The 18,732-nt window shown below is 42.1% G+C and overlaps 1 protein-coding gene across 5 annotated transcripts in view; it reads left to right on the top strand.

Moving 5' to 3' along the window:
• Positions 1 to 18,732, top strand: part of LDB2 (LIM domain binding 2) — a 334,225-nt gene that overhangs the window by 244,715 nt on the left and 70,778 nt on the right. For all 5 annotated transcript variants that reach the window (XM_056855338.1, XM_056855339.1, XM_056855340.1 and 2 more), the window contains exon 3: positions 17,523 to 17,695. In XM_056855338.1, coding sequence (XP_056711316.1) covers positions 17,523 to 17,695 — 173 coding nt within the window. The remainder of the gene's footprint in view (positions 1 to 17,522; positions 17,696 to 18,732) is intronic.

An 18,732-nucleotide genomic window follows, 5' to 3' on the forward strand; every position in this document is an offset into this window, starting at 1 on the left:
CAAAATGGCATTATGAAGGCAACTGTTTGTAATACTCCATGGAATAAAAGGAGGCATCCATGACCAACTGCAGAGCAGAGCGAGCGAGCGATGGAAATATTGGCCTATGCATCTGAGATTTGGCACAAAGAATGTATTTTGTGAGAAGTGTAATATCACTACATTTCAGAAAAAAACTGCTATAACCTGATCAAGATGTAGGATTTCACAGAACAAAAGAGATGCTGGCCAAATGGAGGAATTGCCGTGCTGTTTTCAAACACTCTTGCAGTGTTTTGAAATGTGTTGGTTGGTTTAAGGTTTCTTTTTTTCCCCATTCAGGTTCACTGGGCTGTCAGCTAAAGATCTCCCTACCCCATGAATAAATACCAAGTCCATAAAGGTCCGGATCAATAGTTTGCTTTCTTTACTTCAGGCTACATGAGAGAGACCAGGAAACCAGGAGTGGATTTTATTTTTCACTGTGAGCTGTGATTCTGCAAACGTATTTCTGTGCTGAACATGTCCAGAGAGGCAGCATTTAGTTTAACTATGAAGGGCAAGTAATGAATGGGGAGGGATGTTTCAAAAGAATGTAGTTCAGTGAAGGTCTTCTACAAGAAGAAGAAGAGGAGTTGTTTTTTATATGCCGACTTTCTCTACCACTTAAAGAAGACTCAAGCCAGTTTACAATCACCTTCCCTTCCCACAAAAGACACCCTGTGAGGTAGGTGGGGCTGAGAGAGTGTGACTAGCCCAAGGTCACCCAGGTTCTCCAGATTTTAGTCCACTACTCCAAACCACCACTCTTAACCACTACACCACACTGGCCCCCCTACAAGACTGAGGGGGGAAATCTAAGCAAACAAAATATATTTTAGTTATCTATTTGCATTATTTATACAGGTTGAGTACTCCTTATCCAGACTGCTTGGAACCAGAAGTGGTCTATATTTCAGATCTTTTCATATTTTGGAATATTTGCTTATACATAATGAGATATCTTTGGGGATGGGACCCAAATCTAAACGTGAAATTCATTTATGTTTTATATATGGTTTATACATTTAGCTAGAATGTAATTTTAAACAATATTTTGAATAATTTTGTGTACATTGAATGATCAGAAAGCAAACTGGCATGCTGCTGAGGTCCTGTGAGTAAATGCCCATATGCGGGCTCAAAAAGTCTGGTTTTTGGGTCATTCTGGATACTGGATGTCCGGGTAAGGGATACTCAACTTGTAGTCTGCCTTTCTCACAGGGACTCAAGCTGGATTACACAGAGTGAGTCAGTACGATCAACAGGATGAGACATCCAAAAAACCAGGGGTGCCCATAGGTGCCATAGCACCTGCCGATACCTTTTCTGGTACCCGCCAACTGAAGCAAAGCACAAGTATTAACATGACACATAAAGCAATGCAAAAATTTCATAACAGAATGCTACTTACAGTAAGCTGTACACAGCAGTATAGATAACAGTCCCTAATCATTTATCCAAGTAAGTTTGTGAACCATTTTGTACAGTATAGCTCTGTTATCTGTGCAGAAAAGACCTACATGGCTACTGCACATACATAGCCTTGACACAGAGAGGATTTTTTGTGGCTCAAAATGTTTAGAGGCACTCTGACTTCCAGCATGATATGGAGGGCCCGTCCCTCAGTTCTCTCTCTGCCGCCGCTAAGTGAGATTCATTCACAGAAGCTCTGTTCGTTTTCTCACCAGCAGTCACTGCTGATAAACCTACCTTATTGACCTAACAAGACCTTGTAGCCTATAGAATGACACAAAAAGTTCTCTTTAAGAAATGTGGGTCTTGTGGGTCAAAAATCCCCTATTTGGACGACCGCAAACAATGCCTACTATGCCTCAGCAAGGAACACGACATATCATGTTGTTCCCTCTGTTACCAATTCACTCTCAAGGTAAGGCATGACAGAGCTTCAAAACTAAAATGGCATTTTAGGAAAAAGCTTTAGTCTTACCGGCACCACTCAAGACAAAGATCCAAGCACTATGCTGCCTTCTGCTACCAATAGGAGGATCCAAGCATCCTCGGTTCAGACAGTTCCGAAACCGAAACCAACCACTTTGGACCTGAATAAGCCCATGGGGAAACCTCAGAAACACTGTTGAAGAAGGCTCAGCATAAGCATAGAATCATAAAGTTGGAAGGGTTCACCAGGGTCATCTAGTCTAACCCTCTGCACTGCAGGAAATTCACAACTACCTCCCCCTCAAACACCCCCAGTGACCCATACTCCATACCCAGAAGATGGCCAAGATGGCCTCCCTCATTCCAAAAACATCTCGCTGGTGGAGAGGGGGGACCTAGCAACCTTATACCTACCCCTGCCTGGCAACATGCAAGTTCAAACAAGAAAGCATTACTGTGCAGTGCATTTTTCCCATATGGATGTCAGTAAGAATTACTTAAGTAGGAGAGGGAAAGGACTGTAGCTCAGTGGTGGAGCATCTGCTTTGCATGCAGAAGGTACCAGGTTCAAACCCTGGCATCTCCAGCGAAAAGGTTGAGGTGGTAGGTGAACTGAAAGACCTTTACCCAAGACCCTGGAGAGTGCTGCCAATCTGGGAACTTCAGCTAGGAGCGGAGCGAAGCAGTCGTCTCCCTGGGGGCTCCCAGAGGGGGAACCAAGAACGTCATATATAGGGGCTTAAATGCGCCCCCCCCCCCGATTCCTAAATAGTGGAAAGGGTGACAGGAAATCTCCTGCAGCCTCAGAGTGTGGTTAGACTCCTGATAATCTCTGGGTTTTACGACTTGGAGACTCAGTAGCAGTCATCGCCAGCAAAGGAATAATAAACCGCCGAAGACGTCTCTTGGAATTTTTATTGGCTTCGCTCCCCCCTATCTATCAACATCTGGAAACTATATAAGAAAAATACCTGCTCTCCTGAAATCTGAGTAAGTTTGAAAGAACTCTTTTGTTTCACCTGGATCTGGATGTCCCAGGAAATTGCTAAGTCTATCTGGTGAATCCGTATCTCCCTTCTCAATGATTAAATGACTCTTTAAAAACAAGAAAGATCAGATAACTCGGCAGGAGCTTTATCAATTTGATCAGTGGGAAGACATAACAATTAAGACTTTTGAAAGACGCTTCAATTACCAATCAGGAGCCATTACGAATTAAGAGGAGGGAAGAACATAAATCCCCCCCACCCCAAAGGCAGTCTTTCTCACTAAATAACGCATTCCTGCCACGTCCTTCCTGGAACTGTCCTATTATCGCGAGAGAGCCAGTGAGCTTGGAATCGGAAGTGAAGCACCAATGTGTTACTGGTAAATAATTCCCAAGTTCCTGACTACAAAGAAGAGGGGAGGTTCACGTTGTTTCTGGAACCTGCCTGGATTTTACTAACTGAGCTTTAATAGACTTCTAGAAGGGCAACCATGGAACATTTGATTAAGCAGATGGAACAACTTTTGGTTTTGATGAGCACTTCATTTCAATGCCTTATTCAAAAAATGGACACTATCCTAAATGATGTTAAAGAATTAAAAACCCAACTTATTACAACTGGGTCAGAGGAGACACCAAAGGGCCCTCCAGTTCTCAAGAAAGATGAAGAACAGAAGAATTTTCCTAAAGAAATGAGGAATTATAAAATGCAATCTACAACAGCCCACTGGATAATAATGGAATTTAGAATGACTGACACCGACTTTTGCCACCTGGATCTGTCTGAGGAACTCTTCAAAGTGACTGATTTCGACTTTTGTCATTTGGAGCTGTCTGATGAACTTTTCAACAGCTGTTTGGAGGAATTGAGGAATAGGAAAACCGGGACTGTCAGAATTTTCCTTTCAGAATTTGGGATGGAAGACAACACAACATGGCTTTATTATGGTCCTTCTGCAGAAGAGTTTTTACCAACAGTCTTTAAGGATGCCCTTTGTCAATTACTGTTAATGTTGAGAAGAAGGAAATGCTGGAAATTCAGGATAAAGGGATTAATTTAGAAAGAGTCTATTTCCTTTAATGGTTATGATGGAAAAGCAATTCGTTAAAAGGATTGGCTATAATGGAAACAGAATTATATATGATATCAATTTACTAGAAAACAATATATGTTAAATGAGTGTTAGGGAGAAATGGAGGATTTATAAAACAATTAATTTTTAATGGAAATAATTAAAGACTTTTTACTATAATAATCCACTTAAATGTAAGAAGATTTACTATTTCTTTTACCTTTCTTTTTTTCTTTTTTATTATTATTATCTCTCCTTTATATGATATTATTAACTATAAAAATCTTTTTTTCTTTCTTTTCTTGTTCTGCTATGGAAAATACAATGATAAAGAGATTAATAAATATTAACAATAGTACTAGGATTAGAAATTTATGCATTTATTGCAAGACATAGGGAGATGTAGGGGAAGTTCAATTTTTGATTATATATATATATTTTCTTTAACAAAGCTACCTATCTGTTATTGCTTCTTACTGTTTAGATCTTTGTTAAACCCTGTGATTGATAATTTTGGAAAAACAATAAAAAAAAATTTTTTTTTAAAGAGAGAGAACGCTGCCAATCTGAGTAGACAATACTGCCCTTGATGGACTGATGGTCTGATTCAGGCCACCGCGGAAACTTGCGGTGTGGTCGTGAGGGGGGGGGGCGTTCCTGGGGTGGGCTGGAGGAGGAGCCACCGGAAGGCAGCTTCCTCTCCCCTTTTGTCCCATTACACCGGCGCTGAGAACAGCACTGCTGTGACTGCTTTTTAGCAGGCGCAGCCTCGCTATTCTCTATGGGGCGAAAGGCCCTGTTTAACACAAAAGCCGCAAAAAGGCTTTTTCCCCCGGCATACGGCTTTAGCAGGCAGCTCGCCTGCACCTTCTCCCCGCTGTACGCGAATCTCGGGAATGCATGGTTAGTAAGTAATTACAATAAGACCCCAAGTTCCTTTTCGCACACACTACTGCTAAGCCAACTCTCCCCCATCCTATAATTATGCATTTGATTTTTCCTATCTAAATGCAGAACTTTACATTTATCTTTTTTGAAGTGAATTTTATTAGTTTTAGCCCAATTCTCCAGCCTGTCAAGATCATCCTGTATCTTGGCTCTGTCTTCTACCGTATTTGCTACCCCTCCCAATTTAGTATCATCTGCAAATTTTATAAGCATACCCTCTATTCCCTCATCCAAATCATTTATAAAGATGTTGAACAACACAGGGCCCAGGACAGATCCCTGAGGCACTCCACTGGTCACTCCTCTCCAAGTGGATGAGGAACCATTAACAAGCACTTTTTGGGTGCAATCTGTCAACCAGTTATAGATCCACCTAACAGTAATAGGATCTAAACCACATTTTCCCAGTTTGTCAACAAGAATATTATGTGGAACCTTATCCAAAGCCTTACTGAAATCAAGATAAACTATGTCTACAGCATTCTCCTGATCCAGCAAGGTAGTAACTTTCTCCAAAAAAGGAGATAAGTCTGACATGGCTTGTTCTTGAGAAACCTGTGCTGGCTCTTCATGATCACATCCATCCTTTCTAAATGCTCAAAAACTGACTGTTTGATGATTTGTTCAAAAACTTTTTTCTGGTATAGATGGGTCGGTAGTTACCTGGATCCTCCTTTTTTCCCTTTCTTGAAGATGGGAACAACATTTGCCCATCTCCAATCTTCTGGCACCTCACCTGTTCTCCAAGAATTCTCAAAAATAATGGTAAGAGGCTCAGAAATTACACCTGCAAGTTCTTTGAGTACCCTTGGATGCAATTCATCTGGCCCTGAGGACTTTGTTTCATTTAAAGAAACTACCCAAATGCCAATCCTCGGCTGCAAATCCCTTCCCTCATCCTGTGTTCTGTTTATGCTATATTAAGCACCGTTTCCCTCATAAGAAAAGACTGAGGAAAGTAGGAATTGAGCAGTTCTGCCCTCTCTTCACCTCCTGTTACAATTTCACTTTCCGGTCCCCATCCTTGTTCTTATTCTTACTCTGTACATAGGAAAAGAACCCTTTTTTGTTGTGTTTAGCATCTCTCGCTAGCCTACCCTCATACTGAGTTTTAGCTTTCCTAACACTCTCCCTACAAGCACTAGTTATTTGTTTATATTCCTCGTTGGTTATAAGGCCCTCCTTCCACTTCCTAAATGAGTCTTTTTTATTTCTCAACTCTTTAAAAAGCTGTTTATGGAGCCACCCTGGCCTCTTTAGGCTCTTCCCATTTTTCCTTCTCATAGGAATGGTTTGTGATTGCGCCTTCAGTATTTCGTTTTTTAGAAACTCTCACCCTTCTTGAACTCCCTTCTCTGTAAGTCTTTCTGACCATGGGATTCTACCCAGCATAAGTTTAAGTTTTTTCAAATTTGCTTTCCTAAAGTCCAACCTATATGTCTGTCTACATACAGTTTTTCCTTTCCCCAAGATTGTAAATTCCAAAATTACATGGTCACTACTACCCAGGGTGCCTATTACATGTAGAGAAGCCTCCTAAGTCAAAGTCATTGTCCATACCTTCCCATCCTCATTGTAATGACCCGATCCCTCATAAAACCTCATTGGAATCGGTAAGAGAGTCCATTCACATTCTGAGAACACCTTCTCCATCAAGTCACTCACCATCCCATTCTGTCTCGGAAGGCAAAGTCCAGGATTTGCAACTCCCATCCTGTGTTGTCAGCCCCTTCATCTCACTGTTTGGAACCACCTCTCCAATTGGTTCAGACGGATTTGTATTTGACATTGTCCTGATCACTGTACCAAGACATCCAGTGTGACTACTATGACTAGGGCTGGGATCCATATGCTTCTTGGTTCTGACAAAGCAGAAGAAGACCAGTGCTGCATGGATGATACAGGTCTCCCACAAAAACTTCATGAAGAGATGAACATGCTAGGGGATTGGGATTGTGATCCAAGTTATGAAGTACACCTCCAAGTCTTTCCCCAAAGACATTATGTTAGAATGGTCCGTGTACTCCCCCTGTAAAGACCTTCACATTTATAATGAACAATTCATCTAAATGGCAAGATCACTTGGAATCGATGTCTTGTGTGCCCCACTAAGGGCAACAGATCTGTATAAAAGAGTTATACATCCCAGTAATACTGGTCTCATCACATTCCTTGTCATGGAAGGGGTACTTGAGGTCACTATTAGTCCTTGACTACGTCCGGCATTGGTTTTGCCTTACTCTAAACATATTGAGATTCAATACAGAACCAAGTCCTTTCCTCTTCCAACACCCCACTTCCAACTCCCTGGTAGCAGACTACACCCAAGAGGAAAATAAAGGCCCTCAACATTTGAGCCCTTGTCAACAGAGAGGGCCATAAAATGAATGGGATAGGCAGAAAGATCACCTCTTCCGCTCTCGGCTTCAAAATCACTAATTACCAAATCATACCAGCTCTTTCTTTGGGATAGCATTGCCCTCTACTTAGAGATGCTGCCTGAAGACAAATGCAAGCTGGCAAATTGTTAGCCCTAGAAGCATCAAACCTGTCCAAACACCAATTTCCGCAGCCAAATACTCACTGGACTGCTCAGCATGCAGCCTCGCCACAGCTATAGAATTATGTCACCACTCCTGGCTCGGGTCCATTGCACTCCCAAAAGAAACCCCTAACAGAATCAAAGACCTACCCTTTGAGGGCCCAGACCTGTCAGCGCCAACACTGATGAGGTGCTTAATCAAATGCAAAAAGACAAGCTGACGGCTAAGGTACTGGTGGTGATCCCCATACCTCATCCAAAACCCCAATCTTTCTTTAGGCCATACTAGTCAGTTCCTACAGGAAGAGGCCACCTAATGTCTCATCCCTAATCCTGCAGTAGATCTGCTTGCATGCCTCTCAATCAATCCCAGGACCAACAGAGGAGAAGTTTCCCTACTCCAGGAAGAAAAGCCAGATCCCAGGCGCTAAACCTCAACTTGCACCCAGCACATGTAACAACAGAGGAGCTGAGTCTTCATTGAATCACCTGGCAGGACATCTCCCAAGACCAATGAGTACTCAGCATCATGACAACAGGATACGCCATCGAATTCACCTCTCTTTCAACATCCCACCCCCTCTCCAGAATTCATTGCAGAAGTTGACACTCCTTGGCATGAAAACAATCAGTGCCTGCAAAAGACCAGCTCTTGGGATTCTATTCCAGATGTGTTCTGGTCAAGATAAAAGGAGGAGGAGCAAGACCCTTCCTAGATCTGAGAAACCTAAACAAGTTCCTGTCAATAAAAAGTTCAGAACAGTATCAGTTACTGATCTCTCTCCTCTGTTACGCCAGGGTATATAACACTGGACTTACTAAATGCATATTTCCACATCAAGATAAGGCCAGACCACCACAAGTACCTTCGCTTCCAATATGGTTCCTGCCAATTCCAGTACACAGTCCTCCCTTTGGACTCGCCACAGCATCCATGGTGTTCACCAAGGTAGTAGCAGTAGTAGTAGCTTACCTGATGAAACAGGGATGCAAGATGTACCCATACCTTGACAACTGATTAGTCGTAGCCAATTTGAAATTTAAAATCCTGTCAGATTTATACTTTACAATGCAAGTACTCCAAGCTTTAGAAATCCAGGGAGGAACAATGCAAACAGGGTTGCACTTACCTGTAACTGTTTTTCAGCAAGTGGTCACCTGTTCAGTCACACACCCCTCCCTCCTGCTATGAGCTCTTAGCTCAATCTTTACCTCACTCTGACCATGGCAGAGAGGAACTGAAATAAGGGCTCTCCACCCTTCCCCCCAATATCACACTGGAAAAGGTGGGAAACAACATGGAAGAGGGGGTCGGAGTGCCTCTAAGCATTTCGAGCTTCAAAAATCCTCTCCATGGCAGGCCTGTGCATGTACAGTACCCATGTGTGACCACTCAATGAACAACAGTTACTGGTAAGTGCAACCTTCTCTTACTTTTGATCCTAGAAGGTATCTTTTTGACCTGTTGTGAGCTACTGAGAGTTATTACTGAAAAACAGAAAGATATATTTAAAACTGCAGACATATATGCAGAAGAAGTTAGTGAAAACATGATTTGCTGTCACGGATGGATGAATCTTACTTTGGGAAGGTAACAGACGTGTAACTTACCCAACCAAGTCTTATAACAATATGGCCATGTGTTGCTTGGAGACAGTGAAAGATCTGGAAATCCAGAAGTATAATTGAAATGTCTTGACAGCTGGGATTCCTGGAATGTTGAATTATTTCACATTAAAATGTATTGCTGTTTCTTTTCTGGAGTTGTATCAATCAACAAACCATTTCTAAACGCAAATATAGCTAAATCAGTGACCGTTGACCCCGAAATGAATGCCAAGTTTGGAACTGTGTCATTTTACTGTTTGTTCTGGCAGAGAGGCTCTCCCTTCCCTGAATATAAGACATAAGAAAAGCCATCAGACCAAGGTTCATCAAGTCCAGAAGTCTGTTCACACAGCAGTCAACCAGGTGCCTCTACAAAGCCCACAAGCCTTGATGCGATCACCCAGTCAGATTGGCTATCCTTTTCACCATGTGGGTTAATCAACACACATTTGCAGTGGTGTACATTGAGCACTTGTAAAGAAATTCCAAAACTGGACATGGAAGCAAATTGTACTTGTACCAATTGTGAGATTAATATAAATTCACCAAGTTAAACAGAAAGGTAGGCTGAGTGGGATATGAGGCAGGCAGATCCATAAGTTGAGAACAGAATGGAATAAATTTGTTCACCCACAATCGTGGACTTTTTATGTTTGCAGTTTTACTTCTGTATGTTGATTGTACTTCCTGACAATCCTGACCATGTATATATATTTTTCCTCTTGCAAGCTTTATTTAAATGAACTTATGTCCATTCGGGATAAAGTTCAACCAAGATATAATTGAGCATATTGAACTCACATTTATATTTCAGGTTCATTCCTGACTTAGTATTTGATGATTGGAATTTGTGTGCTCAAATCAAACTTCAGTAATCTTTGCAAACTACAGTGTTTGGCTGCGAGAACATTGTGTGTGTGTGTTTATAATCCTTCTGTTTCGATTTTCCACATCACAGGCAGAACCATCTCTGAAACATCAGTGAAAACAATTAACTGCCGGCTGATGAACAATTGGCCCCATTTTGCATCACGCCATAGGATATGATAGGAAACATAGTCAGCAATTTGAAATTAATTCTCCTATTCCTCAAAAGAAGAAGATGACAAATGTAGTAATACTTTGGGGAATATCAAAGCCTTGCTATTTCATTTTAGAATCTGGCTTATCGGAGAAATGAAACATTGACAGAACGATACGGTTCAGTTATTCATATTCAAATGTGTTCATCCTTATTTCCTTTTCATTATTTAAAATCTCAACCAAGGTAAATGAGATAACTTCAAAGTGCTTTATGCAATGAAAAGTGGTATACAATTATTATTACAACCAGACATAAAAAAATAACACTTATGGTTTGTATAGCACTTGTGAATGATCAAAGTGTTTCATTTACAGTAATGCAGTACGATAACATAGGGCAGTCCAGCAATTTCTGTATATCTATATCTTGTCTAAGTCAAAATGTGCCAGATAACTCAACACATCAAAGTCAGGTCCCTGTATTACATTATGCTGTAACTTGCACACGAGGTACAGCCATACAGATGAAGGGGCAAGGTTATTCAGACAGCAGCAGGCTCTGTCTGAGGACACCATGGATGGAGAACCGGTGATGCAGTGGTTAAGAGTGGTGGTTTGGAGCGGTGTGCGAAAAGGAACTTGGGGTCTTAGTAGACCAAACACTGAACATGAGTCAGAAGTGTTGCGGTAGCTAAAGAGGCATATGCGATCTTGGGCTGCATCAACAGAAGGATAGTGTCCAGATCACGCGAAGTGATGCTATCGCTTTACTCTGCTCTGGTTAGACCTCACCTAGAGTATTGTGTTCAGTTCTGGGCACCACAATTTAAAAAGGATGTAGACAAGCTGGAACATGTCCAAAGGAGGGCAACAAAGATGGTGAGGGGTCTGGAGACCAAGTCCTGTGAGGAAAGGTTGAAGGAGCTGGGTATGTTTAGCCTGAAGAGGAGAAGACTGAGAGGTGATATGATAACCATCTTCAAGTACTTGAAGGGCTGTCATATAGAGGAGAGTGCCAAGTTGTTTTCTGTTGCCGCAGAAGGTTGGACCAGAACCAACAGGTTGAAATTAAATCAAAAGTGTTTCTGTCTAGACATTAGGAAGAATTTGTAACAGAGCGGTTCCTCAGTGGAACAGGCTTCCTCAGGAGGTGGTAAGCGCTCCTTCCATGGAGGTTTTAAAGCAGAGGCTAGATGGCCATCTGTCAGCAATGCTATGACCTTAGGCAGATGATGAGAGGGAGGGCATCTTGGGCATCTTCTGGGCATGGAGTAGGGGTCACTGGGGGTGTGGGGGAGGTAGTTGTGAATTTCCTGCATTGTGCAGGGGGTTGGACTAGATGACCCTGGTGGTCCCTTCCAACTTTATGATTCTATGATTCTTCTCCTCCTCCTCCTCTTCCTCCTCCTCTTTATCCAATACAAGTGAAAGATTGCCATACCTCCCTGTGGGGAAAAGTTAAGTGTTTTCCTTGAGTGCATTGTAGTGGAGAGGCAAAAGTAGCCCGGCCTTTAATGCCTGAAGTAAAAAATCATTTTATGGCTGCCTGGTCTCCTGAGGCTCAGACCTTGGGGTTGAGGATCAAAGTATGGAAACTAAAAGGCAATCACTGCTCGATCAGGGGGTGGAACTTATGAGGTTAGGGGTGGGGCCATGTGGCATCTAGGTAGGACATAAGATAGGAGTTGGTGGTGAATCAGGGGACGCCTGGCAGTTCCTAAATCCTCAGGGCCTGACGTACCGGGGTGAAAATTCAGTAGCAAAAACTTGGAAGCTTTCTTGATTCCAGACTCTTCCTTCCCCTGATATTTTCCTCCTTTCTCTGAAGTCCTTTTAATAGAAGCTAAAAGCCTGCAAAGTTGCGCCAGTCCCTTAACCCTAGTTTTTACCAAGGAATTCATAACTCACACCTCATGAGTGATGACAGGAATAATAATTATAATTAATAATAATAGCAGTAGTGATAGTAACAATAATAGAGGTAATAGTACTAATAATTAATGTCACCTTGACCTTTGCAAATATACCGCCTAAATCAGGGGTCCACAGCGTGGTACCTATGAGCACCATGGAGCCAGCAAACCCCTTTCCTGGCACTCACCAAGTGTTCCTAGACAGCTGATTGGGCCATTTGGGGCTCTTGCCCAACAGGGCTTCTGATTGGCCACTGGAGATCTGATTGGCTCTTGCAGATTAAAATAATGTTGTTTCAGAGGCAGCGGCCACCACAGTGTTGCTTTCGTTTTTTCTCACTCCTCTTTCCCAGGGTGTTTTTTTTTTTTTTTTAATTACCCCTCTTCCCCTCTGCACTTGAGCTTCCTCTGTGTGTGTGGCTGTGTCTCCTGCAGGAGCCATTTTGTGGTTGCTTCTGCTGCCAGCGGCAGCCATTTTGTAGTTGTGACCTGAAGGGATTGGGCAGTTGTGGTCAAGTTTACATCGGGACCACACAACGCAGCATACAAACAAGGATAAAAGAACATGAAAGATACTGCAGACTTGGCCAACCTGAGAAATCAGCAGTGGCTGAACATGGACTGACCCAAACAGGACACAGGGTCTTATTCCAAGACACTGAAAGACTGGACAATTCTACCAACTATTTTGTCAGATTGCACAGAGAAGCCATCGAAATTCATAAACATCAGCACAACTTTAACAGAAGAGAGTTTAAGAATGAATAAGGCTTGGCTTTCTGTCCTGAAAACCTCCAGACTAACAAAGAATACAGTCCACAATAGCCATGCAGATTAGCTTTGGACTTCACACATTAACAGATCCCTTCAGGATACAATGGTTCCACATTAACATACCACACCCTCATTAGCACATTATCTTGATACTTACAGGACAATGATTAGCACATTACCTCTGATACTTTTTGCAGGACAATGATTCAGCTCAAACCCAACCCCTTTCTGACTATATATTACTCTTCCTACACACTTGAAACTGAGAGACACTGTCCTTCAGTGTTACTCCTCTGAAGATGCCTGCCACAGCTGCTGGCGAAACGTCAGGAAAGAAAATACCAAGACCACGGTCACACAGCCCGGATAACCTACAAGAACCACCCTTCTGTGGTCTGAAGTTTAAACCCTCTCTGTGTTCCTACCAGGTTTTTTTTTTCCAGTTAGAAGGAGAGACTTGACTTTTTTTTAATATCGAAGCAACTATAGGCTGTGCTCCCTTCTCATCCAGGATCCAGTCTTGAGTTCCCACATTGTTCCTGTCTAGGGTTGCCAACCTCCAGGTACCAGCTGGAGATCTTCTGCTATTACAACTGATCTCCAGCTGATAGAGATCAGTTCACCTGGAGAAAATGGCCGCTTTGGCAATTGGACTCTATGGCATTGAAGTCTCTCCTATGGCACTGAATTTCTCACCCTGCCCCAGTCTCAGGGTCTGAACCTTAGGAGATCTGGGAACCTTGTATTATATGAGTGTTAAGAGAGGAAGAGTATTTAAGTTGGAGTGAGCATGTAAATTTCCGACAATGAATATGTTAGCTGATAAGGGAGAACAACTGTGTTCCCTTATGTAGGAAAATGAGTAAACTGATGGGAAATTCAAGGTGAATTCAGGAAAAGGGTTTATGTTGTTCCCTAGCTATCGAGTGTATCAAAGGCTGGTGGGTAGGGAGTACCAGCTTTTCAGGGCCTCTCATCCTGCATAAATATTAGCCAGTGGTGCATATTTAAGGTTTGCAACATTGGGTTGGGAAATTCCTGGAGATTTGTAGGCGGAGTCTGGGTAATGTATGGTTTGAGGAGGGGCAGGACCTTAGAGGAGTATAATGCCACCATCCAAAACAGGCATTTTCTCTTGGAGAACTGATCTCTGTAATCTGGCAATCCATTGTAATTTTGAGAGATCTTTAGGTATCACCTGGAGATTGGCAACTACATGTATATTGGAACACAGCATAAACATTATTAGCATTGTTTCCCACATGATAATGTTCCTAGCAGACACAAAACCAAAGAGGGTCCTCATCTGTCATATCTTAAGATCTTCCTCAATTAAAAAAAAAAAAGATAAATATTTGATAAACAACACAAATATATTTGGTGTCACCAGAAGAAATTATGGATTTTATATGACATGTTAACCGCACAAGGAAATTGGTGTGAAATTTAATTTGTGCTTATTAGCTTTAGGGTAGCAAGAAATTAACTTGATGGGTCAATTTTACATTTTGTTGTATGCCCTACAGGAGAAGAAGTCTGTTAACACTTTTGAAAATTTAAATTCTTATACTCTGGACTGTAGGTTCTTTCTGTAACTAAATTAAAAACTTTAGTGAGCACGGACATGTGGTGAAGGTGGGAAGATTATGAGGAACTATCATTATTATAATTATTATAATTGTATAATGATTAATGAATACGCAAATTCTTCTTTGTATCTGTATGTGTACATGAATCTGGGATCAAAAAGCTCTTTGCCTTTAAGAGAAGATTTCAGGCTGTTATGAATTCACTCATGTTCTTAAAAAAAGCATGGAAAATATAAGCTAATGTATGTTCTACGTAAGTAGGGTAAACATGTACAGGATCTGTTTTCTGTGCACAACAAAACGTATCACAAAATTGGTACCTCTGCACACTCAAGGCCAATCAGGCTCTTCTCAAATTTGGCCAGGTAGGTTCTTTAGTGATGACTGGATGGGAGAATTTGACTGTATTTTATGGTGAATAGAACGTTGAGGCATTATAATGCTAGAATGTTGGTTAAGCAATGGATGGAGCTACAGGGAAGAACAGTGTGGGACTTAATACGTGTGAGTAACTCTGTGCAGCTGAAATCAGTAGGACTTGAAAGTATTTAACTTTGACAGAGAATGACTCAAGATACTGTATTAGTACCATAAGGCAAGAAAAGGGACTTTATCAAACCTTCATGTTTGATAAAGCCCTCCCAACATTTCACAGATGACATTGAGAGGGGTCAGAGAAGGAAAGTTAGTTCACCCTACTGTAGGTGTGTACATACTAGCACATTTTTGAAATGGGCTCCCCCAAATTCTTCATAATTCACAAAATAGGGACAAACAGTGGTATGGATTTACCTGCAACAATAAAGACATTTTTTCTGGTAAACAGAACAGATGGAGCATGTGCTTTTATGTCTTAATCTATTATGCTGAAAATTAGAAAGAAAAAATGCTGTATGACTGGATAAACCATTTAAATAAAAATAGGATTGATGAGCTACATTTTCCAAGCTCCCATCTAGCTCAGTCTCTGCAGCAACACCAGGACAGCTAGTCCTCTCACCCTGGCTTTGCCCTAAGGTTGCCAGGTCCCTCTTCACCACCGGTGGGAGGTTTTTGGGATGGAGGCTAAGGAGGGCAGGGTTTGGGGAGTGAACATAAGAAAGGCCCTGCTGGATCAGACCAAGGCCCATCAAGTCCAGCAGTCTGTTCACACAGTGAGGGACTTCAATGCCATAGAGTCCAATTGCCAAAGCAGCCATTTTCTCCAGGTAAACTGATCTCTATCGGCTGGAGATCAGTTGTAATAGCAGGAGATCTCCAGCTAGTACCTGGAGGTTGGCAATCGTACTTTGCACCCCCCCAATTTCATAACTCCCTTCCTCTTTTGTCCTCCTTCACAATTTCACAGCTCTCTTCTTCTTTGCCATTGGTTGTAACCCAATACACAATGCATACGAAACATTATATTTCCGAATTTTACAGCACTGTTTTCACAGTTCCATCTGTAATCAGTTCTTACAAAACAATTGACATTCCTTCCATAAATTAATTTTAATAACCCACTGGATAGTGCAAATTAATCTGAATTTGAAATATGCTAAACCATAATGCTTCGAGCACGATATCGACATTGATCCTATAAATGCAGGATCAACCCAAATGAGTTAAGTGGCTTGATTTTAGTTCATTAATCAAATATGAAGGTAAAACTTGGGGGCATTCTAGCAAGTGTAAGCATTATCTTTACCTTAAGCAAGAAATGTCATCCATGTTAGAAGGAAATCTCCAGTATCAATATGGCCTGTTGTTTCTTTGATATGCTGTAACAGCTTCGCCATTATGAGGAAGGAGTTCCCATTCTTGGTATGACCACTGATCCAACAGTGGGATTTGATCAGACTACCAGATATTTTCCAAATGCTATTTATACTCTTTCAACCTGCCAGAGTTTTGTTGTGTGGCACCTGATGCAACACCTTGTTGAAGCTAACCTGGTCTGGCTGTGGTGATTCTCAGGATGGCAGACCACCTGGGAATTTTTTTTCTTTTTATTTGAAACATTGATTAGTCATCTTTCTCACTTGCAGAACTCAAGGTAGCTTATGATATAAAATGATTATTAAAAACACAATAAAACAATATAAATGAAACAAGGAGCCTGGTAAGGTAGAGATGGAGCTAGGCTTGCCAATTCCAGGTTGAAAAATTCCTGGAGATTTAGGGAGGGGGCAGAGCCTCGGGGGTGGGGTTTGGGGAAGGAGCACATTGAGGTATAATGCCATAGTCTCCAGCCTCTAAATCAGCCATTTTCTCCAGGGAAACTGGCCTCTGTATTCTGGAGATCAGTTGTCATTTCCAGACCCCACCTGGAGGATAGCAACCCTAGACTGAGCTTGCTGGTGCATGTTCGGGAACAGACAATGGATTGTCTGGTGATTCAGGCTAAAAACCTGCCTGCCTTGGGGTGGGTGAAGGACCTGATGGGAGGAGGAACAAAATGAATAGCCAACCAGAAAGTAACTTGCCACCTTGATTCTGTTGCCTGCTCTAGCCCTCTACACATGATCCCTCTGCACGGGGAGGGAGAGCAGCCATGGCCATCCTTGTTCCCCACCTCCATGCTGTTGCTGGATCATCTGTGTGATGTGGACCTGTGAAGGAAGTGCCTTTGCATATGCTGCCTCCCTGTAATGAGGGACAGTGCTTTCTGGGTGTTGCTGATCATGGGGCGGGGGCGTATGCTCAGGCACTTCCTTTGCATGTAGGTGCCATGTTTATAAGCTGGCAGTCATGTGGAGGCCATGCACGGGCCAGCATGCTCATTCCTGCTATCCCTCCTGATGGGTTCAGTCAACACACAGAGGTGTTGTGTCTTAGAGACCTTAAGAAGGAGGCTAAAACTCTGAAACTTGGCAGCTCTAACCCAGACTGTTTTTAGTCGAGATTTAGACAACGACCACTTGGGCAGTCATACCGGTAATCTTGTGATATCTCAACTATCTGAAAGACAGTTTTCTTGTTCAACAGTATGATGTTTTAACTGGGGGGTGGGGGCACCCGGATCCAATTAACAGCACTTTTGTTGGCTTCAGCAGAACTAGGGACAAGTTCAGTTTGCTCAGAGTTGATTTGATCTGCCGTAAACAACAAGCGCGTCTATCCTGTAGTACTTTGCTTAGTTTTGCTTTGTATTTTCCCCAACAGCAATTGGAAGGACCCTCATTCCTCGTTATTTTAGCACTGTCTTTGAAGGAGGTGTGACAGACCTGTATTACATCCTCAAGCACTCAAAAGAATCATACCACAACTCCTCCATCACAGTGGACTGTGATCAATGCACCATGGTCACTCAACACGGAAAGCCTATGTTTACAAAGGTAATAGGAGAGATTTGGATGGATCGTGCAATTGTTACTGGATTTTTTATATCCTTTAAAATCATACTGAAGGGTAATTATTATTGTTTTCCTGTAGGTGGTGGAATTAATTCCTGAGATCTTAAATTGTGATTTATATTTTTAAAACCTTTGTTGCATGCCTAGATTCTAAATCATCAGCCATAAACCAAAACTCACTGCTTACTACTTTGCTCTTATAGGTATATTCAAAGTAAAAGAATCATAGACTGTCACATTTGGGCTGGGTTTACCAGAATGGGACTCTGTTTTGAATGAGGAAGGAGAAGGGTTGCCATTCTCCAGGGGCGGGCTGGAGTTCGTCCAGAATTACAATGGACCTGCAGACGACAAAGATCAGTTTTCCTGGAGGAAATGGCAGTTTAGGAGGATGGACTCTATGGAATCACATCCCCACTGAGCACCCTCCCCAAATTCCACCCTTCCCAGGCTCTGCCTCCAAATTTCCAGGCCCTTCACTTTACACATGAATAGGCTGGCTTATTTGTAGGTGTACAAGGGGCTCTTTTTAGATGAGATTGCCATTCCTCAGCCATGGTCTCTCTCTCACGGATTTCTCACCTGTGGGTTTCCTGTTACCATGGATTTCAGTTTTTGAGATTTCCCCTGCATAGACCTCACAACCTACTTATGCTTCTTCACAGTGAATAAAGCTTAGCGGTATCAGTGACCAGGACGTTCCCCTGCAGAAGCCCCCCTGAAATAAATAGGACTTGCCTCCGTTTTTAGCTTGAGATAGGGAATATGACCATAGAGCGCTGGATGTGGTTTCAGGGAGACTATGTTGTTAGAATTGCATTATTTCATATTGTAGATTTTTTTAAAAAACAAGGCTAACAGAGCCCCAAATTTTTGTGCTTTTTGGTTGTTTCTTAACACATTGCTGTTTTCACTGCAATTCTTAAAGCTTATTTTTCAAACTATGTACCCCTAGCCAATCAGGGATCGCACAGTGAACACACTAGCACCTTGTAACCAGTCAGATTTACCTGTGTGGT

The sequence above is a fragment of the Euleptes europaea genome, chromosome 9 (genome assembly GCF_029931775.1).
Source record: "Euleptes europaea isolate rEulEur1 chromosome 9, rEulEur1.hap1, whole genome shotgun sequence".
NCBI classification, from domain to species: Eukaryota; Metazoa; Chordata; class Lepidosauria; order Squamata; family Sphaerodactylidae; genus Euleptes; species Euleptes europaea.